This window comes from Dermacentor andersoni, chromosome 10 (assembly GCF_023375885.2).
Source record: "Dermacentor andersoni chromosome 10, qqDerAnde1_hic_scaffold, whole genome shotgun sequence".
NCBI classification, from domain to species: domain Eukaryota; kingdom Metazoa; phylum Arthropoda; class Arachnida; order Ixodida; family Ixodidae; genus Dermacentor; species Dermacentor andersoni.
The window spans coordinates 105147401-105173615 of record NC_092823.1 but is presented as its reverse complement, the minus strand read 5'-3'; the positions used below and the strand labels follow the sequence as shown (position 1 = coordinate 105173615).

General features: G+C 43.7%; 1 protein-coding gene across 6 annotated transcripts in view; it reads right to left on the bottom strand.

Annotated features, from left to right (window-relative positions):
* LOC126544574 (uncharacterized) overlaps window positions 1-25115 on the bottom strand; it is a 235665-nt gene extending 210550 nt beyond the window's left edge. For 2 of the 6 annotated variants that reach the window (XM_055077732.2, XM_055077733.2), the window contains exons 1-8: window positions 24919-25111; window positions 22029-22350; window positions 19997-20098; window positions 18277-18408; window positions 14850-15068; window positions 11133-11291; window positions 8997-9041; window positions 6524-6565 (exon numbers count right to left, since the gene is read on the bottom strand). In XM_055077732.2, the coding sequence (XP_054933707.1) occupies window positions 6524-6565; window positions 8997-9041; window positions 11133-11291; window positions 14850-15068; window positions 18277-18408; window positions 19997-20098; window positions 22029-22262 (933 nt within the window). In that variant the 5' untranslated portion in view covers window positions 22263-22350; window positions 24919-25111. Of the gene's footprint in view, window positions 1-6523; window positions 6566-8996; window positions 9042-11132; window positions 11292-14849; window positions 15069-18276; window positions 18409-19996; window positions 20099-22028; window positions 22351-24918 lie in introns of all 6 variants that reach the window. The other 4 variants (XM_055077729.2, XM_055077730.2, XM_055077731.1 and 1 more) reach the window with 3 other exon arrangements.
* Between the last annotated feature and the right edge of the window lie 1100 nt (window positions 25116-26215).

The following is a 26215-nucleotide window of genomic DNA, read 5'->3' as shown; positions in this document are numbered from 1 at the left end:
TTATAAAAAGAAAGCAACATAGAGAGAATGCACAAGAACAATATTTCAGTACACTTGAACACTTCCAGCACACAGCAAGTGTCGTTTGCTTGTGCTACAACGTGTTCCGTCTTTGACGAGAGCTGCGCCGTCAGTATCGGTTTGTCTTTTCGTGAGCGCTTTGATTCGACTTTGTTGCGTTGTGGACTGCAGACGTAGCGACTGGCAATTTGTCAAGCTGCGGCATCGTGTCCCTCTGCAAGCCAGTACACGAGCTGACTGGCTGCAGCGCCAGAAGTGGCTGATCGGCGCCAGGATGTGTGTGATTGCGGCCGTCACTTTACAACAGAAGATTATTACTAACGCAATAGCGTTTCGCGAGTCCGGTATTAGGGTAAACGCAAGCGCAAGGGGACAGGGCCTGGCCGTGTCCCCTTGCGTGTCGTTTGAGGTGATGAACAAAAGCGCAAATGTGAATGGTCTGCACGGTGCAGACACATGGTGGCATAGAGCTCAACCACACACAGTAGCAGTAACAAAATATATTCTTCTTTGCTGCTGGTGTAAATTTTTCGCAGGAGTATATTCGTTAACACGTTGTTTTTGTAAATGTTTAAAATATTTTACACTTGGTTAGAGCAATATTAGCTCTTTCTTAGGCTGGTTAAGCTCTGCGCCCACGGGCGGCTGGACCATCGAGGCAGGCACCCGTATCAGGCAGCTCACGTACGTCTACGCTAAGGTTTCTTCATCAGCTTGAGTTTATGCCTCCACCGTCCCGTCGAAATATTCAGGTAATGTGTGATTACCGGAATACGAGACACGTTCGGCGCTACGACAGAATGCTTGCAACGCACGCTGCTTCGATAGCTTTCGCTTGGAGTCGACGGCCAAGCGGCAAGCGGAGAGGTTTCTCGCGGTCGAGGGCGGGCTCCAAAACAACCGGAAATGGTCGATGTGGCGTCGCATCGTGACGCAGAGCCAGTGAAGGCGGAGCTTAGCCCCGATCGCTCGGCGAACGAGTTGAGGAGGAAAAGCATGGCTAGGGAGGAGGGTAACTGGTAATCGCTTGTACCTCCATTAATACGTAACGCTTCACTTAAATTGTGGTGCGAATGTTCTACTTAAGCTGTAGCTTACGTGTTTACAAAATTTGTCCGAACCGTTTCAGGGGCCCTTTAATCTGGGCGTCCAGGTTATTTCGTACACTAAAATGAACAACCTTTGATGGTAACCCCGGCAACTTTTCGACCATGTCCGAGTAAGAGAAATTTCGCGTTTATTAGGCCTCCTGTCACGCACCCGATGATACAATCTCTCGGCAAATTTGAAAATAACTTCAAATAAAAAAAGAACGAGCGGAAAATAATCCCATACTTGACCGAGCAGTCGAGCGAATCTGTCGCATCCCAGAGGGCCAGACGTGAAAGGCGTGCTGGTCGCGCCAGCGATCAATATTAAAGAGGTGAGGAGCACACATTCGGGTGATTCGTAACCGCACCGGACCATTAGCGCTATGTATTCTTGTGGCAGTGTCAACTGCACGCTGCCCCAGCTCATCGGAGCTGCCAAAAGGCAGGCCTGCGATTTCAACCAGACATACAGCCGTTAAATCGCCTCCCTCATTCCACCCGCCGTCAGGAGAAGTAGTTTCTTGAGAAAGTTCGTCGCCCGGCGCACTACATCGCGCTGCAACACAAGACCAAGAGTAGCCGCAACCACTGACTACATGCGGGCTGTTTGCTATTTAAGTGTTTCGCCTAGTGCCGAAGAAAGCGTTTTGCATACTCGCTATAATATGTACTAGCGCGCTGCCTTTTCACTTCTACGAGGATTGATAGAGCGCACAATTTACCGAATAAGCGCCAGTGATGGTCCAAAGCACCTAGCGCTGAATTTGTTTACAGCGGCAAGTAAAGAGACCGCTCGTCGTTCGCTTGAAATGTCATAGAACTCGCGCCGCGGTAACATAAAATGATGTCAGAACATGGTAAATAACGCAGCTTTTGCGCATTTAAGCACCATCGCATCACTGAGTCACGCTGTAGTTAGCGAGCAGACACCTTCGAAAACAGCCAGTGAGAGATCGATATTGTTTGTACTGTTATACTGCCTATTATTCATTTATAGTACCATTACCATGTACGCAGTTTCTGCGTTTTCCATGAAGTACACAAAATACAGGCTTAGCCTGTCTGACCACTCATTTAGAGAACGCGTATTTTTTTCTCACAAGAACGCCGATTCTAGTAGTGACACCATTGGCAGCTGAACGAGGCGGTTGTTTATGCTGCTCTATGAATGGAGCCACCGCTTGATGCACGTTTCACTCTAAGAACAGTTTACACCCTTTGGAGTGCCCCTTCTGCCACACAGCAATTTTCGTCATCTGCCTTGATTCGTTTACTTTCTTTAACGCTGTGAACCCGGAACTTTCCAGTAACGAACGGCACACGCGTTATCAGAAGGGGCACTCCAAAGGGAGTAAACTGTTCTTAGAGTGTTGGGATAACAAGCGGACAGGGCATCTCGAAAGTTGAATTATGAGTCAGCACAATAATATGCAGAAATACACCCATGTACGTAGCTTAATTTTTTGTGGAAGCACCAGCGAATACGATGTTTCCTTAAAGAATGGCAAAGTACTGACGTTGATAGTGCCCGGTGTCATCGCTTGTGGCTTTTTTTTTGTGTGTGCACTGCGCGAAATGAAAAATCGTTAATAACCATAAGCTCGAAAGTTAACTAAAAAGTAGTGGTCTTCCGCCTAATACCTGAACCTTCAGATCAGGTCTACCGGTAGCAGATGCGCGAACTCGGCGACGGCGCTAGGTCTAACCTTGGGTGAACGTGATCGACATCGGCTCAAACTGTGCGCAGCTTGCAAGGACTCATGTTCGTGCAGTCAACTACGCAGCACTACTTGCCACCTGTTCCTTGGCCATCCACATGGAACATGACTTTTAGCGCTCAGCTCACAGTCGTCGACTCCTCAATGCTGTCACTGTAGCCTGCCATTAAATCATAGCATGCTACGCGTATAGCACCCCAACACAGTCAGGCCATTAACTGATGAGGAGATGAGGAATAACTGACGAGGAGCTGGTTCGAGGGTTATAAATCCATCTGGGAAAACAATCTGCGCAAATCTCAAGCCTGCTGTTCTGAAGAAATGACTTAAGTGTGCAAAGAAATGTGCCCAGAGAATTTAATGGACATTTGTCAAAAAATCGTCGCAACTGCCCTGTAATTTCCCCACTGAACATTCACCACAGACTGTCATACCTTGAGCTGGGACACGTCCTTGGACTATGGACCAGCGCTGCCTGTGCAGCTCGTGCAATCAAGGCAATCAAACTTTCTTGAAACGCTGGTCGCCATGAAGTACTTTATATGTTGAGAATTGCCTTTTGCGTACATTTTGTGTCTGTTGCGCATTGTACATGTCATTTATACTTTCATCATACCCCCCTGGAAAGGCTTGCTAGGCATGTTACCATGCCAAAACATTTGAGCACTAAGAACCTCGCTGTCTTGCATGCAAAGCGAAAGTAGCATTTTATTTGCTGTTACCCCCAGTCTGGAGCATCGTCTAAGGCACTGCTGTTAGTGGGGCCTGCCACGGATGTACACTTGCGAATTTCCCATAAGTATAGTGGTCATGAATAGATGTGCAACTGAGGCTCTCCAAAAGGAAAAGCGGCAATGACAAAGAGAAGTGCTAGCAGAAGAACGTCAAAATCTAGATTCGGATGACTTAAGTAGGTGACATCTAGTAATTAAGATCTGTAATCTTTCCACCACATTTAGATTCTATTGTTTACCTTTATGCACTGGCAGTGTAAATTTGTCGTAGGCAGTTTGAAGAAAAAGAAGGAAGAGAAAGCTCCTAGTCGTTGGCGCACAGAGAAAGCTTACTTCCTTTCACTCTAACGCTGATTCTTTGCTACTTAAGTGTATGAGTGCTTCAAATCCGCAGAGAGCAAGATAGGCAATAACGTAGCATTTTCATAAAGACTCGAGCTGCACCGTTAAACTGGGAATCACAGTGGGCATTGGAACATGTTTAGCGCGCTTCCGGCTATATTAAGAAATATGGCAATGCGCTCGGTATTCGAGATTTAATTCTTCATTATATAGCATCATAAGTGCAGGATCAGTAAAAAATTTGCTTCCTTTCCAGTCTCGGTCAAGCTATACAAACGTTGAAGCTAGTTGTACTCGGCATTTTGTTTGGTGTTCTAAATATTATTACCTTCCTGTTATGTTGTGCCGTTTCCTCTGGCGCAAAACAATGCTAAAATATCTTATTCACCTTTTTTTAAATTGCATTCACATTCCCAGCAATTGCAGCATTCGCATGGTGTTAGTTATTGCCTTGAGCTGTCATAATTGTGCACATCCAATTTCATTGCTTTTGCCTAGTAAAATCATTTGAAAAATGTCAAGCTACTTGTGTAGCTTTTATTCGAAAATGACTGTCTTGCATGCATACTGAAATATAAAATAAATTTCATTGATTGATAATTCAAGGTACTATGTTGCCCCTGTTTCTGAAATCACTATAAAGCTTGGCTACGTTGTCACAAGACTCAACTTTGCCCTAAGGCGACGCATTAATTAACTGAGCATGACTTTTGGTACCCCAGCCGAAAGCATTCTACGCAAAGTGATCATGTGGGCCAATTACTTTCTTAGAGCCAATAAACGCTGCCCGAGTTTTCCAAGGAATTGTGGTCCTTCAGCCACATTAACAGAACTTTTGATTTCAGGAAGGCTCTATGCTTGCTCTCTGCACTCTTGAGCTTAGCAATGCTGGCAAAGAGAGGTTTACCGTTTTAATGAAATAGTAAAGCTGGTTTCGAGGAAAAAGAACTGAATACTCTTTTGCGAAGCCTAGCACGGGTAGTTTTGAGGGAAGGCTAATAACTTGCTCAGTGAAAACTTGACCGGAAAAAAGAAGCGCACTCTCTAAGCTCAACTATTGCTCCTATTTATGGAGAAATTTTTTTATGTTCACTGTACCACGAACTCCTCTCCCAGCGATCTCCAATTACGCCTGTCTTGCGCTAGCTCATACCAGCTTGCACCTGCAAATTTCTTAATTTCATGAACCACCTAATTTCCTACCGTCTTCTAGTGCGCTTTCCTTCCCTTGACACGTATTTTGTAACTCCAATGGACCAGCGGTCATCTACCTTTCGAATTACATAACCGCATTACATTACATGTAACGCATTGCATTACTTCTTACGCATTACATAACATTTCTTTCTTTGAACGTCAACTAGAATACCGGCAATACCCGTGTGCACCCTGATCCACACCACTAACTTCCTGTTTTTTACCAATACACCTAACATCTTTTTGTTCGATCGTTGTTACCGCGGTCCTTAGCTCGTTCTTGTGCTAACACCTACCACGTAAAATTTTGTTACAGGGGCCCTATAACGCAAAACTATTCCAATATGTTTTTATTCCAATCTCCTAAAGTCAAATTTGCGTAACCGCTGACGCAGACATCGGGCGGCGACTCACAGGGTTGTCTGAACAGACCAATTAAACGCTCTCCTCGATCATAGGAGGTCACTTTTGTTTGCTTGAAAAACGAATAACATTGCCTACATTGAGCGGCTGGTCGTATCTGATTGGCTAGCACGAGGCGAGCAACACAAGTGGAGATGGATTCGATAGGGCCGAGCCACTGCACTGAAAATCCATAACCGGATGAAGAGGGTGGTGCCGGCGTCTGCAATTGGTCCGCTTTCCCTCAGTTCGTTTGCAGTGGCTGGCCGAAAATTGCGGCGGCATGCAATGGCAGGTGAAGAATGACGCTAAAACGGATCCTCAACAAAGAAGCGTTGGTAGAACGAGGTCGTAAACGTGCCGAATGTGCTTGAAGACGTTACATGGCCACGCAGAAAGCTTTATTATGCGCAAATAAACCCATGTTCTCCAGCAGGTGCGAGTAGCCAGTGCCCGAGTGATTGGTGGCAGCCATCTTTTATTCCTTTCGGAACGGGGCAGCCTGCGGCTATTCAGAAGAATATTCACTTTTGTTTGGCATATTATTGTATTTTTAATGCGTACACTGCACTTTGACTTGGTGAGTTCTCGCGGTATTGTGACGTCGCGTGACAGGCAGATGAAGTGGGTGCAGCCCGAAAACTCTTGACCAATAGCCGAGGGCTAATGTTGAAAAGGCATCGAATCAGAAATAACTATTTTATTGTTCGGCCAAATCATGCATATTCAATGTGCTCACGTCATATCAGATGGGGAGCTGTCGCGATTTTCGTGACATCGCATGACAGACAGGTGAAGTGGGGGTGGTCCAAAAAAGTTGTCGACCAGTCACAGGGGGCTGATTGCAGAATTTGAATAGGAAAGTTTGGAATTGTTGTACACTACAGCGCCCCAGGGTTTGTGTTTAGAAAGAACGAAAAGAGGCGAGTTTTGCATGTGTTCGCTTCGTAGACCACTCTGATTTATAGCAATAGAGCAGCACACTGACAACAAATAATAAAACGTGATGTGGTCCTACCTTCTTGGAGTTTCCAGAAGTGGCAGCTGCAGCATCGCTTGCCTGGAATTAAAAAGAAGAAAAAAAGCGCATGCTATGGTTACAATAGTCAAGAGACAGGCCAGCAATAGGTAAACACACTCTATATATCTCATACGGAAGAGCAAACAGCGCTGAAGTATTGAAAAAAATAGCTGTTCCACGCACTCCCAGTGAACGCAAATATGCTTGAGCCGGCCACTTCATTTTAGAGGGGCGGCAATGTAACGACGATACAGATAATAAAATCTGTGTGGTTTTATGGCGGAGCATATACGCCGTAGCTGCTGGAGCCACACAGTCGAACGTACACCATGGTCTGCTGTTGGGGCTGTTGGGGCTTTCCTAATCGAGACCTATAAAAAGCGCTCAAACGACGCGCACATACACGAAGAGAGCTAAACAAGAAGTGAAATTGGGTAGCAGAAAGGAAATGCATCAGGCCTTTCCAATAGGTTCCCGATGTAAACGCACCTACATGGAAAGCACAAGAGCGGCTGCCCACTCCTGCTTATTTTTATCGTTGTGGAGACATTCTTTCGCGCCTCCTCAGATATAATGACATATTAGTTCGGCAGAAATCCAAACTGGGGAGCAAGTTTAATGATATGGAAATTACGCTTCCACAAGTGCTGAAATTCAACAATGACAGGACAATTAGTTAGCAGCGTCGATAAGAAATATATCTTTAGAGTAATAATGAGGTGAAAAATACTAGGGAGGAGATTAATGATGCTCAGACCGTTGGAAGCATAAGTGGTTGTACCATATAGAGAAATTTGTTTTACTGAAGAGAGAGAATATAATATACGCCTAGAATAAAATGCTATGATTCAATAGATGCAAACCTCCTAGCACAAGTGGGTTAGGTGGCTATTTGTCGCCACCCTGTTTCAAACGGAACTGCAATGCCAATCGAAAACATGGTCATGGTCATCGAAAATATTATGCACCCGAGTAAAGAGCGAAGCTAAAGAAGATACCCTATTGGTTTATTCTGTGGCTTCATGCGACTCTTCGTTGGGCGCCAATGCTTCACTGGCCTAATATTCATCAACCTTGTAGACATCCGCAGTACCTATCCGCAGCGTCGTCGCATTTTGATCGAGCTGTAGCTTACATCGACTTCGCTCTGCGATCTCCTGGAACTCTTGTTAGCCCCGTTGCCAGTGCGACCGTCAGTGAAAGGTCTTAGTCAGCGGTGCAATCCCAAGACGAAGACAATTTTTCGTTTAGCTCCGAAGCTTTCTTCCTTCGAAAAATCCTCTCTGTGTTTTTGTAACAACGTGCTACACTGCGGTAGATGGCAATACATAATATATTCAAGATATAATGTATCACACAAACATTATCCGCGACTGGTATATATGTTTGAGCCATCTATGAAACATCAACGAGGGCTGGTTCATGAAGTCTTAATCAATGGCAGAATAACAAATATTTCCAAGGGAAACATTTTTTAGTAAGGCCAGGCAACGTTATTCACGAGAGCTCTGCTCACTCGCGAGATCTATACAAAAAAATCAGAATTGCTGACAAATGCAAGCTTCGAAAAATGGAAAGGGTCTGCGCTACAAAAAAGTATGAAAACGCAGAGTGAAATCCACGCGAATCGGCTGCCTTCAGTTGACATTATGAACCGATAGCTGAGAGGTGTTATTGGACATAACCTACGATTTAGCACATATCAGCTCTGTTTATGTATTAACCATTTTCCACCGTTGCATTTTGCGGCCAAATGGTAAAGTATATGACTACTATATTATGAGGGGTTTAAATCGTAACAAAACAATAATTTTTACAAACAATTGAGCCATGCCTTCCGGTTCTTGCTTTGACGTGGACAGGTAGACACTTCGTTAAGTTTTAAGTTTTATTGGACGTTCTTAAAGATATTTACTGTTCAGCCTCGGTTGAACAAGGCCCACTGCCCCTGGCAGTTATTTCGCGAAGTATAGAGCTTCGGTAAGTTGCAAACACAAGAATCATACGAAAAACGTGTATGTATTGAAAAAGATAAAAAATTAATATTTCGTCGGTGTACGTATGCATTTATCGTTGACCGCGATTCCATTTCAAGAAGGCTGCGATAAAGTCTAGGGCTGCATCTGGTAAAGGCGATGTGAAGCTTTGCAATGTTGAGACACGAAAGCATGAATAAATTTCAAGGCATTTTGAGAACTTAAGTTTCTCGTTACCACTTTCTTCGCGGCAGGTATTTCAGCCCCGAAGCTTTATTATACCTGGCAACCAGTTCAGTTTCCTTCGTTGCTTCGAGGTTTTCAAAAATATATGGCTCTGAGTATAGTCATCGGAGGACTCCAAAAACTATTTATAGAACCGAGAATTCCGCAAGACCACGTTTTGTTAAATGGACGTTTGGCTGTATAATTGCAATACCAAAATGCCTCTTGGCCCACTGAAGAAAAATTGAAGAAAAATTCAGGTGTCTTACCTCGCGTGTTTCTTCAAATTTACGCATGCACTCCTCAGTATGCGCCTGCAATGGTAAGAATTGATGCAAGTGTCAATTTATGAAAAACAAGTGTACAGTAAACTGCAGAATATTGTCAGAAAGAGACTAGCGAGGGCCGAAGATTCGAAGCTATAGCACACTATAAAGAACAAGTTAAAGATTGAAGAATACCATATCAGGTAGCCAAGTTTGGAGTGAAGTAATCGGAATACTACTAATGTTTATGAATAACGTTGAAGGCTTTTTATATGTCATAACAGGAGTGCAATTACAAAATTTGTACGCAATATTTCATATTATTTTGTTTTTCATTGTTGCTTTACCTCTATTATTTTGTACTACTTTTGTATTATCAAAGTTATGTTGAACAATTCAAGAACTGATGTATTATTATGTCCGTTCATTTGCCTGCTTTGCACTTTTTACGGTGCGGCTTATTAATGTTATTTTTTGGTGCTACCTGACAAGAACTCCTTTTAAAGCATTGTGCTCTGAGACCCCCTTCCGTAGCTTCATTATAGTACTGCGCTTATTAGCTCAATAAAACATTATTCTGTAATCATGAACTCGAGTCTGTAAAACAGGAAGAAGCTAGACTTTTGACAAAGTACTATTTGCTGGAAGAATTGTAAATTATCATATTTTTTGTCGGCTGCTTGATATATTGCATTTGGGGTTCATACGCAAAACACGAGGGCCCCGTGAAGCAGTGCGTTGAAAGATTCCAAATTAGCCTTCATAAGATGCGTTTAACGTGGCACAACTGAACCAGGGTACGAAACGTTTCTGTAATGCGCGCTGATTAGACTGCGGTCACCCTGGCCGGAAATCCAGCCATCGTCATACTTTGACATTTGACATCTGCAGGGCGGGGAGGGGGATACATATGCGAGAATCACTTAACTGAGAATGTGTGACTGCCTAACCAAAGTCTTGTACTATTTAGATGAACTGTTTGATACATATAAAGCACGCTGATGTTATATGTTTGAATGAAGCCCTGCCGCTAGCAGTCATGAGATCGCGAAAAAAAAATACTTAACTGCCGCCAAAATGCTGGGCATAACAATGTAATGTATTTGCGAAAGTTGCTCTGAAGAATGTCTGGACAATTTGACAACGGTAATCCTCTCTGTGGATCTTTAAAATATTCGACTAAGATAACATGCCTTTCAGCGGGTGCTATCTTTAAATCTGTAACCGCACCAGTTATTCTTGAATATTTTATGTTAAAGTATAATCGAGTTGTTCATGCCATGGGTGATTATGGCAAAATTCACCGTGTCTTCTGTTAAAATTGTTTTGTTAAAAAGTCAATCTTTAAATATTGTCAAATAGATTTAGGAGTATGATAAAACATAGCTTCAAGCCGCGGATACAACGTCCTATACACTTGTCATTTTAAGCTGAGAACTTGCTTGGGATTTTCAGAGTTAACAACAAGAACTTGGTGAGGTCGTAGATCAGCATTTTCTTAAATTTTAACCTGTTATTTTTGCAAAGATATATATATATATATATATATATATATATATATATATATATATATATATATATATATATATATATATATATATATTTCGGTGTGTGTGTGTGTCTGTGTGTGGCCGTGTCAGCTGATGGATCGACTACACTTGATTCAGGTCACCATATCCAATAGCCATTGTGAGGTAATAAATAACATTGAATGCATCGATAGTTAGCTGGATAGGAGATGAAATATGTGATTTTGACAGGCATTGCTCACTAGTCTAGTATTGCAAATTAGTACCAAATGAAAGCGCGTTTCCGTCGTTTAATAAAAATACTTCCTGCAGCTAAACTTAATAAACAGGAAAAGTACACGCATTATAAACAAACGTTGGAGCGAGAAGTTCTGTGTGGAAGTGGCGGAATCTGTATTTTAGATAACGCAATGTAGTGATGTCGTTCACACGCACCTGAATCACACAACTGTGGGACCAATGTGGGATTCATAAATTTCGTTTGGATTTCTGTGCGCACATCATATATGCACTTCCCAGCGAATACAACTCAGACAGTTGCGTCTGTATTGGTATTTGAGGTTTACTTAAGATGAGCGCTGAAGGAACAAAACGAAATTTGTACGCTCACCTTCATGTCTTTCCGAGCGACATTTTTATCGCAGTAAGGGCAAGGAGCTTCCACGTCGTAGCATACTTCCAGGTGACGCGGCATGTTGAATTTTTTTACATTCTTCCGACAGTGCTTGCACGTAGTCTTTTCAGTCTCGATGGATGCTGGGCCTTGTGACTGTGAAGACAGCGAGCAATGTCTTTAAATTGCTGTCAAGAAATTTTTACTGAAAGGAAGCTAAATTCATAGAATGATGACCACGACCTTATTTTAGACTTACTGCAACATTGACAGCCTCTAGTGGCAAACTTCCATTACGTCTTGTGAGCAGTACATTTTTTCTTCAAAAGCGAGTTGCCGATAATAGACAGGAGCGCCGAATCGATGGCACAAGGGTTGATGGAGGTCTTTAATACCAAGAAAAGTGGTTGTTGTTGATTATCATGACGAGAATGATGATTTATTGGCTGCCCATTTGAAACGAGGTTGTGAAAAGTGGTCACCTAGCCTGCTTGGGTTACTCAGGTATACTATACATGATATATTAATGCTGACATTTTTGTATGCACTTTCCTAATTTCTTCTCTTCCTCAACACTTTTCTGTCTACCTTCTACAGTTACCTAGGCCTGTATCGGTCGTATCAATCTCTTCCCAGCACCAACTGCGTTAGCGACCATCCTGTTTGTCTTTTTGGGAACAAGATCCAGCTGGATGATTTGTTGGCTGTGGTTTTTCGAAGTGAGCCCCACGCATGAGCATTTGTTGTACTCCGTCGACATCATCCTCAGCATAAACAGTCGGAAGTGTTGCGCCCATTTTCTGCTTTCTAGATAGTCCCTCCTTCTGAAGTAGTCCTTTACTCGTCGCTCTAATATGCATTCCTAGGTCTTCACTCAACCCAGCTTGCAACAAACTTTTCTGAACGTAAGTCCCATTGGCGAACTGCACTTCCACCCTGGGTCGGCCTGGCGTTTCACTATCTTCGGGATCTTCGGGAAACGGTGGCTTCAGCGCCATTCTTTGCTCGGCCACTTTTAATTACTGCAAGCCTCTTTTTACGGAGAAGCTGTTAAGGGCTACTTTCCCCACTATCGCGTCCGGGGGTAGAAAAGTAATCCCGAAGATATGGCAACACCGGGCTAACCCGCAACAGTGGTGACGCATGCGTTAAGCACTCCCCATACGTCGACCGATCCCAAAGGTAGTGAAATGCTAGGCCGACCCGCGGCGGAAGTGCAATTGGCCATTAAGGGGCACACATAGACAGCTTCGCTGGTCATCCTTCTTCAATGAGTGGAAGGGCAGTGATTTTTCCCTGTGAACAACAGTCTCGTTTGTATGGCGTCGAGGACAGGAAAACATGGAAGGGGAAAAATCAACGGTGTGATATGAGCGGGCAATGTCCCATATTTGCCGGCGACATCTTATGCAAGCATGCCGAAGCTCCAATATGAGACGACTGGCTAAAGGAGGAGCAGGGCCTAGCCAGATAGTTGCGAGAGAAAGACTGCAGCCTCGTACGCAGTGTCTTGCACAAAAACGACTCGAAATCCTTGTTTAATATTTTCTTGAAATTTTTCTGAAATGCACTGAGGCGGGATAGAACAGGTAATAGGTTGAACTGGAAAATAAAATCCGATTTGGTAAAATAAATGTTACAATTGGTATTCCCGTCACATTGACATACTTGTATTGTTTTATGCTTCTTAAAGCGGTGTATGCTTCACCGCATATTGGATGTGAGCATATAATTGCGCTTTGTGTTGCACATGCCCGTATGGAAATTCCTTGCATTTTATAAGCAAATATGTGCAATCGTGGCTGCGAAGATAAATATAAAAACAAGCCTGTAATGTTACGGTTTCTTCCTGCCTTTCTTTTTACACACGTACTGCAAGGGGCTTGCTTTGTTGCTTGTTAACTTAAATTGTGAATTCTTGACTTATGCGTGCAGATGTCCGAACTATACGCAGCAACACCTTATTGTAGTCTTCTTGTGTCGGCTTGACTATGTGCGTCTCAGGATGTTCCATATCTTGTCATCAGTCAAAGCGCAGGATTCTCCCCCGCTGGTGCGAGGTGCCAAAAAGTTTTTAAATCTATTTATTATATAAAAATAATTGGCGGAGCAAACAAGGTGTCGAGGAGAACAGTTCACATAGTATATTTTCAAAATATATCGCAGGAATGTGTAAAGAATACATTATTATGGCCAATATAGAACGAGGGATTTCAAAGTGAATCTTTTGTCGGCCCTTCTCCTGGGTTGGACGTTCATCGCCATTTCCTCGTCTTGTAGGCCACGTGATCACCGAGAACCGCTGCGTTCACGTATGGTGTGCCAGTGTGGATTTAACAGGGAGTCCGTGTCACGAGACCAAAGCGAAGTTGCACTGCCAAGGAAGTGGAAGGCATGAAATGACCCCTCGCTGAAGCGGCGCGTGAACGTTCTACCACGAAACACAAAGCTATATATGAGTGCGAAAGAATTGTTGAGATGCAGTGCACATGCTGAAACAGACGTGAAATTCACATAGACAACTCATACACTTATTTCATCTTCATGTGCACCAGTGTGAGCGCGAATATCAAAGAAGTTAAGGAAACATATTATCGAAAGCTGTGCTTCACGTACTTTCAAGCATGTTTCATTTTCATTTTTTTTTATTTCAGCGTGTCAGCTTTGCAGCAGCAGCATTGTGGCTACGCATCTAAATATTCGGTGCTTTAAGTTCTATCTGCAGTCGCAGGACCATTATCTGAGTTTAGGTGTTTGTGATATATTGCATCAGTTATTTTCCGGCCTCATCTTCTATTATGCACGGAATTTGCATTACACGTGCTATTTAACACATGGTGCAAACTTTCGTGCAGTGCTAGTAGCAGTGCCTCCGTAGGACTCGAGGGGTTCTCCACACGCGCATGTGTGGATGCATACGCACATCAATTTTCGCTGCAAACACGCACGAAAGCATTGAAAAAACACAGCACAAGCGCACTTACTGATCCACTAACGCACACATGCATCGAGCAAACATGCGGAGAGCAGTCCTTAATGTGGCACCTAATAGCAACATTAGGTGTATTTATTCTGAAAACAAGTTCTTACAGGGCTCTGACATCGTTCGTATGGCGATAGTATAGTGGTAATTAGTCGAAACAATTCAGGTGAGATCGCCTTTTTTAAAGTTCACGTGGTTAACTTAGTAGTTGCGTATCAGCGGGATGTCAGTGATTACGAAGACCTTGCGCTAATTTGGGTCATTCTAGCACAGGAAGTGTTCTGGAAACTTGTTGGGTCGAGTCATCAGTTCACTTATATTGGAATATAATTCTTTGCCAATAAGCTATGAATCACACTCGCCAAAGCGATTTCAAGGTTCACAATGTCACAGTAAGATGGTGCAAGAACTTCAGCGTGGCGTCATTACCGGTACTTCGCTTTTCCGACTTCATGGTATTACTAAGCCTCCTGTCTCCGTAAGAGTGTTTCTATTGTGGTGAAAAGGCAATTTACTACAGGAGTAGAGCTCCCATGTTAACGTGAATACCTGAAGGGAAGGCGGATGCCAAGTTCAGATTATTGTGATAACACCTGAAGGGCGTTCTGGCCATTCCTTAATGACTTCTAAATGTATTTCTTCAGAACTTCAAGGAGATTGTTAATGTTCTCCGCCAGATACTATAGGTTACTAACAGGGATACGATAACAAGTAAAATGAAAAAGATATACCTTAACTGGTGGTTGGGTGGAAGTGCTTGCGGAACCCAGGCTCTGAAACTGCTGATCAAATTCGCCTGTTGTAGCATCTGGAAGTAGACTGCTTGGATAAAGGGCGCTTGGAGCTGCTGTTGTATTTTTAGCTGATCCGTTTTCCCTTGAAGCGGAGACTGGCAGGCTCGCTGAAGATGCCGGTGGAGGTTTTCGCTTACCATCTCGGTGGTCAGATTTCTGAAAGCAAAGTTCGCTGCTTTAGTTTCATGTGAAAACCAGTTATCTCACGCAGTATTCTTTGGCTGGAAGAAAAAGAGCATGGCACGGCTTTTCAATCTGCTAATGACGTTGCTGCAGAACATGGACAACTTTTTAGGCAGACATTTTCTGAAGGATACGGTTTCACAAGTGCATAAATGAAGGCCAGCTGATGTTGCAGTTTCGAGGAAAGGAGCTCAATACACAGGAGAGAGAGAGCAAGACGAGAGAACAGGAGGGCTAACTTGCGACCAAACACGCACTGGGATATCTTCGCTTCGTCAGAAAGTCACGCATGCGTACATCGAGTCTTCTTGAACAGACTTATTTTTTTGTCACCAAGCAAATATTGTAGGCAACCCATTTTGACCTACGCACGAGTGACTTCCCAGCTTGGGCTTACTTGCAACTTTTCAATTTCAAATCAATCAATTCAATTTCAATTTCAATTTGCGCTCTTGCTCATTTGCCTGGCTCACAGTCCTGCGTAATGTGCTATTTTACCCTTAAAAATATAGTCTCTCACATCTGTGTTCCGAGAAATTTCATGTTTAGAAAGATTCAAAGGTGCTTAGCTACACACCTGTTTAAGCAGACTGGGGCCTTGAAACTGGAACTGGGACTATGAAAGCGTTCTGTGACACTGGATGCGTGTTTGCGATGAAGAAGCTCTCTCGGACAATGTGATTGCCTGTCTCATAATATTTTCGAAGTAATACTTCACGATGACTGCTGTTATCTGCAGTCAACGCGCTTCGCCTTTTGAGGGAAGAAAACGATTAGCGCAAAGCAGCGCTGCGAGAGCAGGTGAAGTATAATGCGCAGTGAGCATTACGTTGGTTCCTGCGGTGTCTGTTCAATCTGACATTCGCAAGTGCTATCGAGCAGAATTCTTCCTATAATTAAAAAAAATGTATTATTCCTACTCGCCTGGGAAAGTTCACCCTTCCAGAGGTGAAGTGAAAAGTGTTGGCATATCTTCCTGCTTTACGTGTATAAACTAGCCACCCGTTTATACTGAAACAATCTCTTAAATTCTTACTGGCGGAATCATGTATTTTTTATTACAAATTTATATTTTGTTTAGCCAATTAGTAGGCTTCACGCTGTCCTTAAAAAAACGAGGTGGCGTCAGATCTGTCCGGCAAACAGGATAAGAAACCAAGCGCTAGAAGGTCACTAATGAAGATAAACAAGACGTGCTCAATATTACCATAACATGCAGTAGGTGGAAAGTTGATATAGAACACGAAGAATTTGCGGACGCCAGCTGTATTCAGTAGACATATGTTGGGCAGGCGTTAGCTATTTAGGCACCATCTCGCACAACTGTGCTCTCCATGATCAATATTCCAGGATCAGCATCGAGTAGCTCAGTTCTGTTTTCTTAGCCTGAGGTGTCAATGTTGGCGGTTACATTGGCGAAACTGCGCCGTGACGAAAAATGGCCAACGCCGCGAAGAGTAAGGACATCTCAAACAATGCTCGCATTGGCGTTACATTTCTCAGGGATGTCCAGTTAAACAAACTAAATTATTGACTTTGATAAGAAAATTTCGTACATTTCGTTCTCGCTGGGAATCGAACCCAGGCCTATGGGGTGCGAAGCGAGCACGCCTCCCCAAAGCCACGGCTGCTCCACGGTTCTGGCTTACTAAATGTGCGCTTAGTGCGTGTCTGAGTGCACACGTCATGCTGCAGCCATCTAGCTGACTGGTGCGTTCATCACTAGGCGCCACAGTTGACGGTGCGGAGGAGGTCGCGTCGCGTCGCGTCGCGTCGCGTCACATCGCGTCGCCTCGCGTGACATCGCGTCGCCTCGCGTGACATCGCGTCGCGTCACGTCGCGTCGCGTCGCGTCGCGTCGCGTCGCGTCACGTCACGTCACGTCACGTCACGTCACGTCACGTCACGTCACGTCACGTCACGTCACGTCACGTCACGTCACGTCACGTCACGTCACGTCACGCGTGTATAAAATGAGCACGCTGACGACATTCCATATTTAATAACGGTATAACGGTTTCGTATTCCCACGCGCAAGCAGTCTTTAGTGTCTGTTGAAATTTAGCTTTAGTAATTGCTTTAGCCCCAGTTGTTGCGCAGAAATGTGAGCGTGCGTGCTCTGCGCACTGGCGTCACATTCGGGGGGCGGCGACCTTTGTCGGCAGCGAGCGATGGATGAGCGTGCACACTCATACGGCTGGCGAGGACAGCCACGCAAGTACGCCACTGCGGAAGCATCGCGTGCCGCTTGAGCCTTGCGTGCCGGGCCATTATGTCTTGCAAGAAGACTAGCCTCGCTTGTACAACTTCATGCACTCCCAAATTTGCAGCAGGCTTTCGCCTTCATGTGTTACAAGAGTGTAACGCCCACCGAACTTTTGTCTAGTGTGCAAGTCTGCGTTACAAAGTCAATTGCAAGTTCGAGATACAGAATGCATCCACACACGATACATACTTGCTTAAGATGTGCACTTGTGAAACCTTCAGCCCTCTCGTATGGCTAGTACATTGTAATTGAAATTATTATTGCGAAAACGTGGCAGATAGATTATAAGTAATCTTGTGCTTCCCATGTTTTCGTGGTATTATGATAATTTTTCTTTTGTTGTGTACTTTAGAGTGACACAGGCGGTCATCAAAATTATGAGGGGGCAGAGACAGGTCAGCTGTCGCTCTAAAATAACAAGCAGTGCTATCGTACATCACTGTAATCGCAACAAAATGTTACGAACGCAGTGTTTGATGTTTTCAGGTTATTTTTAAACTCATTCATTTCCTTTCTTAAAGTCAAAAGCTAGGTTAGCCTGCAATCTATAAATAAAACAGCCAATGTTCAAAACAACTTGTTAAATTTTTTCCCTTTCTGTTATCACTCCTATTACTACCTCTGTAATCCGAAATAAAATTTCTGCATGATTTGCCCAAATCAATTGCTTTTCTTTGTTACTTTTGCAAAGTGATAGCGGCAATGTCGACTTTACACCTACTATTCCTGCGTCGTACTGTGTGACGATTCTTCTTTCAGGTACAATGCTTCATGATAAAGACGTTAAAATGGACCCTCTGCAACACGACTTGTTTCGATTTGCTTTTTAGAAATAAATGGTATATAGTCTCATGGTCTGCACATCTCACTTACCAAGCAAGATAACAGTTGGACTATGTCCCCGCTAAAGCTTACCTTACGTGGCAACTCATTGTCGCACGTGGGCTGGCAATCGGTCTTGTGCTGCATCCATGAGGTGGATGGTACTTTGTGGCCACATTTGGTACACTTGATGCTTGACATCTCCTTGCATTCTATGTAATGTTTCTGCGAAAGACAAATTCAATGATGTACCAAAGAACATCGTCGCCGGCCTACTCGATGTCTCCACTTTAAGATGAAGGCTTTTCTTGAAAGCACCCGATAACCCCTGAATGTTGGTTCCATAGCACCAGGCGTAGATGTGATTGCCTCGCTCCTACATCTGGGCAAAAAAAACTTGTTCATTTTCGACATGCGCCGACTTCACTTCAGCTAAAGCTATCGCTCTTCACAGGGAACTTCCCCACACAGTTTTGGTACATTTTCTCAATTTTTATATAAGTATATCTTCGCGCAGAATTTGGCTGCGTTCCTAATTTGTTTACATTGGATTGGATTGGACAAACTTTAATATTTATTTGTTTACAATTTAGCAATATTTAGAATTTAGCAAGTAAGCAACCCAAAAGAAAAATAAACACCTCTTGAAGGCCAACGAGACCCACACGTTGGGAACTTGGATGACTATATCCCTATATGAACAATCTATGCTGCAGCACCATGTCGCTTCCAAACTTAACACTCGTTCTGTTAGTTCAAGATATTTCCGGCTATCATTTATGCGCAGTAAATCACAGGGCCAACTCAGACTTCCTTTAACTGTGAACAGTTCTAAATATGGTCCAGTAATGGGTGTATATCTCATTTCGCCTCTGAATTGAAAAGCCCAAACGCTGCTACGCGCGTATCGTGTCTTTACTGCTCGTGCAGTTTTCTTACCTGCAACTAAAAGCGAAATGATTCCTAAAGCTTGTTTCTCTTGTCGTTAATCATACCAATTCATTTCCTTCAAGTCCCCTGGGTGAAAGTAACAACTGACTGTGAGGTAAAATTGAAGAGTCGCGATGGTTAAGAAAGCCTTTCAAGTAGAGGAACGCAGCAGACATAAAAAGCCTAATCATATAGACAGATGACAAGGTCGTCTGCGTTTTAATAGCGTTTTAATTAATGAACCCAACTTTGTTAAGAGCCTGATTGAGATATCCAATTACATCCGAGAAAGAATTTCCTCAGTGCAGGTTCTGTTGGTGTCAAAGTAAAGATATTGTTTTTTTGTAGCATTAAATTATAGAAAATTAGACTGAGTGGTTATTGAGGTTACTCACATATTTACCGCTTATGGACACTAAAAGACACTAAATGGGATAAAGTAAAAAAAAAACTATGGCGCATAATGCCCCGGCCAAATGTGATATGGGCATAAAACGGAATTTATTTCGCATTTCTTGTAGAACAAGCATTATTTTATTATTTAGCTCTTTACTATCATTTATCATTCGCGTATAGTCTGAAATAGTAAAGCTCTGCTTTTTTAGCATGTCAAGCTACACTTAGGTTGCTAGATTGGGTGGAAGCTGGATACACAGGTAATGTACATAGATGTCCTATTAGAGACGTTTCTGTGGTGATTAATTATGCGAAGACCAGCACCCATCTTGTCCACTTCTGTGGTCTTCACGAATTTGCTTTTACCCCTTATAAATGTAGATGTCTAAGATGCCAAGTTACGCCATACACGAAGCTTCAATATTTTCCATAGTTCCTGAGCAAAAAAGATGAAGAGGCCATAAGTAACAGAACATGCTAATCATACCTCAAGTTGCCCGAGAGGCAGTTTGACAGTGCACTTTGGTTGATTAGGGCACTCCACATACTGATCACAAAGTATGGTGACCAGATCACGAGCTTGAAACATCTGAAATAAATGTAAAGGATGCGTTTGAATCACAGACCACATTCCCCGGGCATTTCTTTTGGCCCTAATAAGAAGCCTATACTTCACAAAAGTTTTGCTGCTGAAGTGGATAATAACCTACGAAAAAAAAGGCTTCTATTGAATATAGTTTGGCTATTACTAAAGGGATGTTTGCAAGAATGATATTCATTTTCTTCAGCTTTTTAAGCATTTCACGCTTCCAAAATTGGTAAACAGATTATTATCATCTGGCGCACATCTGTGAATGCATAATACCCTCTAGGCTTCAGTACTCCAAAGTCGCCGCTATGCTTTCAGAGACAGCGTTCTGCAGCTGCCCTCGACAACAAATAGGCGTTATGCGTGCCTTCATATGAATATCGATTTCTTACGTTACCATCTTGTCGCAGACATCATCAGAATGCCCATACCGCTACTTGTCATCTCGTAAGGCTCCTCTTGTTTTGATATCGAAGATTTTGTCTGTAAGTGAAGCTTCTACCACGCTACAAAGATCCTATACCTTGTTTTGTTCCAGGTTACCGAAGTCATTTATGAGGTGGACCCTATCAAACGTATGGTGGCGTCTGAGCGCCCACTGAGTGATATTGTTCCCCTCCGTCGACTCAAGCTATATAACCCGACCAAACATACAAAACGCACGCTGACCAGCTCCGCGTCAGTGATTCGACGTGGGGTGCAGTGTCGCAATACTGGAGGCCAAGAATACTGTGAGAAAATACCAACGACTTGACGAGAAGGTGATGAATATTCCACGCCATTTATGGTATGCCTGCGCCTCCAAGACTAGCATGTAAACGTTTCTAAATACGTGTTTTAGTAAAAAGTATCCGAAGGCGTATATTTTGTGTAGCATCGCGAATGACACAATGCTTTGTTGAAATCCCATGTTTCTTTTACAATATCACCTGAGAGGTTATCGTATAAAGAGTTTATGCCGTAGCCAGAGATGTCTCGGTTAATTTATTAGCACTATAGTGCTAATAAATAAAATAAAAGATGATAACTGTTAAAAGGAACACCATTTCTACATATTTCGATGACATACTTCTTGCAACTGCTACGAAGTGTGGAATTTTCGCTGAATTGATATTACTTCATTAGTGCTAGCCTTTCATTCCCAAATTCCGACATGCAATCTGCTGTTATTACCTAAGTATATATTTAGACACCGGTCAAACAGACAGGCAGGCCCTTCAGTGCCAGCCGATGCGGGTTTCTGCACAAGCAGACGCCTTGTGCACAATTACCAACACAACGTGTAGAAGGCAACACCATCAATGAAAACAGAGATTTAAAACTTCTTGCAGAAATCTGCAAACACTTCTTGGTGGATCCAAGCTGCAAGTTTGAATAATATGCCTAAAGTATCTTAGGACAAGTTAGAAGATAAAGTCGTGGTGTTTGCACTTGGTCTCAATATGTCATCGCATTGTGTAAAGGTTTCATTTACTGCATTGTTCGTTCGCGAAGTTTTACATTGGGCGCATGTTTCAAGTGGCTCTGTGTGCTTCCCTAGTTTGCTAGGTCCGAAAAATTTGATGTTTTCACTCATAACATTTCCGTATAGGGTTCTCACTTGCAGTTGACGTTCATTAAACTTCACAGAACTCAGTGGCTTAAAAAACATTATCCACACCCAACGCACATCTTGGAATGTATGTGAGGCGAATCTTTTGCGAAGTCTTTATTAAAATGCTCTAAATTTGTCGATTTCAGAAAGGAGCAACACCCAGGAGCCATAGTCAGGAAGGTTTGGGAGGGTTGGCAAAGGAATCTTCATTAAAAAAAAATACATGCTGTAGTTGTAGGTTATGCATGGTTTTGGTGATGGAGATTTGGGGAAACAATTTTCAAGCGACAAAATAAGCAGTTCATCAACAAAGTCGGCCCAGTTGGAGTACGTTACCTGTGCTAGGGAAACATCCTTGCCCTCATCCGGACAGTAGATTTCGTACTTTTGGTGCTTGTAGCTCTGATCGTTGAGGCAGTCGTCGCAAAACATGTGGGAAGCAGAATCCGAGTACATACACAGGGACAGCATGTGGCACTGCCGGCACAAGCAATGCCGCGATATCTCATCCGCGAACTTGATCTTCATCGGACCTCCGGGAAGGTCCCGGTAAGTGACCAGAGTTCCCATGACGCAGTCTTCGATTTCCCTTGCTAGGGGTTATCCTGGCAACGCTGAGGTTTCTCTTTTGCGTCGCACGGCTTTTGATTGGTCAATCCTGCGTGCAAGGATAATTTTATCGGAGTGAGAGAATCATTGGGGCGAGCTGGTTTCATTGGTGCGAGCTGGCGAGCAACGCATTCATGATTTCGAAATAGTCCGAACCTAATAAGACTCAGGGAATGAACCAGCGGGAACAAGCGCTGACTACCAATTGAAGCTTTTATTTACAAGTACGAACTTTCACACGGAGGGATAGCAGCCTCGAATGCAGTGCAAGGGTGTGCGTGTAAACAAAAGCAGCAGGACACCTACCAGAGATTGCGAAAGCTGACAATACGTGCTCATCGTAACACATACCATGAAGCTGCACAACAATATTTATGTCCACCGTAAGCACCTGGTCAGGCAGTATAAGAAAAATAAGAGAACACCTGCCCAATATTACACGAGAAAATGTGTCGGCGCAAATAGTTGCAGTTCTACGTTCGCTGTCCACCATTGCTGTGAGAGATTGAGCCATGATCACCTGCTCACCCTTACAGGCTTTCACTCGCACATACAGCATACGGCGTGCGGCGACGCTTTTATCGCCTGTGGCCTTTATAAAGAACCTCAATGCCATAGCGAGGGCCGAAATGCGCCTGGAGTGTCCATATAATGGCTATCGCAATAAAAATTTAATTCTGGCATTTTAGTTACAAAAACTACAATTTGAGTAAGATGTACGCTTTAGTGGGGTAGCCCGGTTCAATTTTCAGCATCTGACGTTCCCTCGCGCCCACAAAATTTAAATACCGTATAGACACGTTTAAGGGCCACACCCGCGTAAGGGCCGCACCGCCAATTTGCCAGCCCAAACTATGGAAAAAAAATAGAACAGAGAAGCAATCGTGTTGGGTGCATTGATGTGGCGCGCACTGCTTACTTATGGAGGCAGCTACTAGATTGAGAGAGCTGCACGTTGACATCTTATACAATAGTACTTCCGGGGTGTGCACAAGCCGGCGGCTGCACCGGCACCATTTTGACCAGAAGCTCCGGCCACGTGTAAGGGCCGCACCTCGTCGAAATTGTCATAAACAAGTGCGACCCTTAGACGAGTCTATACGGAGAGCAAGTGTTTTCGTCTAATCTAAAAGCGGTCGCCTCTCTAGAGATGGCACCTTCGTACTCAGCAACGCGTACGTTGTAATTACTGAATTACCACAACAGGTAGCCTCCTCCCTGTATTGGGTCAGGGCAGCGGAACTGACGTGATGAAGTTCGTGTTGAAATACCACGGTCGAGAAGACGCTTTATTCCAAGAAGTAAAAAATGGCGCCGACGCAAGAACGAACACGAGCCTATGACTGATGATGATTTTGTACTGATGGAGATGAAGTCCGCATAAATGTTTACAATATAAGTACTCAGCTAGCAAAGACACAAGCTGTCTTGCACTCTTATTACGTAGAAAACGCTGCTGTGTTAATGTAATAACCGGTTGAGCACGTTGGCGAAGGAAAATAAGAGGTATGAATACTTCCTTTCGATATTTACTAGGAACTGTTTGTCGACTGAATATAATATGATTTGAATTTTCCTGTGGCGATTCTGAATTTTATTTGCGAACCGTAGGAGAAAAATCTTGCTTTGAACACCACCCGGAAACAAGTATGTACTCACAGCTGCACTTATTCTGTATGCTAAATGTTAATGATTAATAACGACCGAGTTCTTGATTTGATCATATGAGGAGTCATCATCACAAAGCGAGACGACCCATTTCTTATCAACATCTTAATCAGTCGTTGTGTACCAGAAAAAAACTTCAAGAAACGTAAGATTACTTTCGAGGTGAAGTGGGGATCCACCCTGTAGGCACGGGGACAGACAGCCAAAGTGAGACATCACTGCCTGGTGTTGAACGTGAAGTGCAGATGCTACGCGGATGGTAGCCCACACGTCAAAGTGCTAAATTCGTACATGAGCGTTGCAAAATTATTTCCAATTATGCAGTTGTTACAGATTACCGTTACAGTTTGCCGCGAGACCACGGAGGGCCCGCGGTAATCGGGAATTGATACCAACAACTGCTGATTGCCTTCTGCGAGACAAGAGGCTCATTGACACCTGTTTACACACCGTCGATCTCAGCTCATAGGACGCTCAGGTTTATCAATAGCCGAGTAGATGCCTTCCTTACCCCACCTGCTGCACCCCCACTATCACCAGTAAATGTATCGTACCACTATGACCAACCATGGTGACTAAAAAAAACGTTCGCGCATTTCCTTTCGCGTATCCACCGCATGCGTGTATCCACCGCTCATGCGGTGGATCACAAAATACAAAACAATCATTCTTAAATAACTCCGCACGGGCAATATTGGAATGCATCATGTAACCGCGCAGACGACAACGGACGGGGAAAGAAACACACATGACAGGCGCGGAACTCGAACGAAGGGGCAATATTCCCCGATTAGTATTCCGAGATATGCGGTAATAACAAGCGACATTTCCCGCCAAGCTGTACTTGGCCAGCCTTTCTGATTACATGCTTACAAAAATGGCAAGCCGGATACTGATCAACGAGTACCACGTTCCACAACACCTAAGGTACTGCATAGCAATTGCTTACCTTTTCTCCTGGGTACCGAAATATTCCACCAAGCAGGCCCGCCCGCACCTGTTGAATTACCTCACGTTAGCTGGTCTACGCCACGGGGGACGTGTTTCGAGAAGCCACGACTGCCATTCCTGCTGGGTTGCCGAGAGCGAGCGAAGCGGAACGCACCCCGAACAGCCTCCGCCGCCGAGAGCCTTCTATCGGTGAACGAGATTGTTGCCATGGAAACGCATTTCGATAAGGCCGGCTTGCCGCGACATTTCCAGCAGTAGCGCGCAAAGAGGAAAAGCGGGAGACCGCCGTGCGGTTAGTCGACGCCATCGTCTTTTGAAACAGTTACGTTTCCTACTCGAGACAATAAAATAAAAGAAAGCCCGGTTAAACTATGGAGTTACATACTAGACGAAAATCTGGCGCTAGAATTGTTTGATCCCCTGGAGAGCCATCGGCATATACGAAGTTTTCTGCCAATTGACCTGCATTCATACACAAAGCACGTCCACTGTATATTTTATCTATTTGCATTTCAATTGCATAACGTTTAATGCTACAATTAGTACAGTAAATGGTTCAACCTGAGATCGTTGAACCACCATGGGAAGCATTTGTAGTAGAAGATTTCTGTCACTATAGAAAAAATACGGTATGAAAGCTTAGAGTTTTCTACAATAATTACTGGAGGAATCCCTGACGCTACGAACCTTCACCGACCACGAGAATGGTGGGTAATACATGCATTTGTCTGATCTTCGTGGTTGGGGCTTCAGCTATTTCTGTGGCTTTGATTATTACGTTGCACCTGGGTAGAAATCGGACGAAAAACAAGGAAAATTACACTGCTTTAATGCTGAAGTTAGAAACACTGCGCAAGCACGCATAATCGCTGCTAAATGCAGCGGTTCCACTTATCCACGCGGCCTTGGCGTAATGGTTTCATTATCGGACCTCTGTGCCACAGGTCCTGTGGTCCACTCCTGATGTCAGACAATTTTGATAATGTTTATTGAATTGATCACAACGCAGTAGTTTCTTAAAAATGGCCGCTTTCTAAAGTCACGAAGCATTTAAAGCCAGAAGGAGGAAATTTAACCAAATCCACGTGCTACCCATAATTCCCATTGTGGCCAAACTGCCCCTCTTGCAGCCCGCGTAGACACTTGCGGCACAACTATCTCTAGTAATTGTACGAAACTCTGTGTAAGGAATAATGTTAAATTTCTTCTCCTGTTCATTACTTTTCACCATACCACTATTCCGGTGGTCCAGCGAATGTGTGAATTTTTTAAATGTATACGGCGCAATCTCGCTA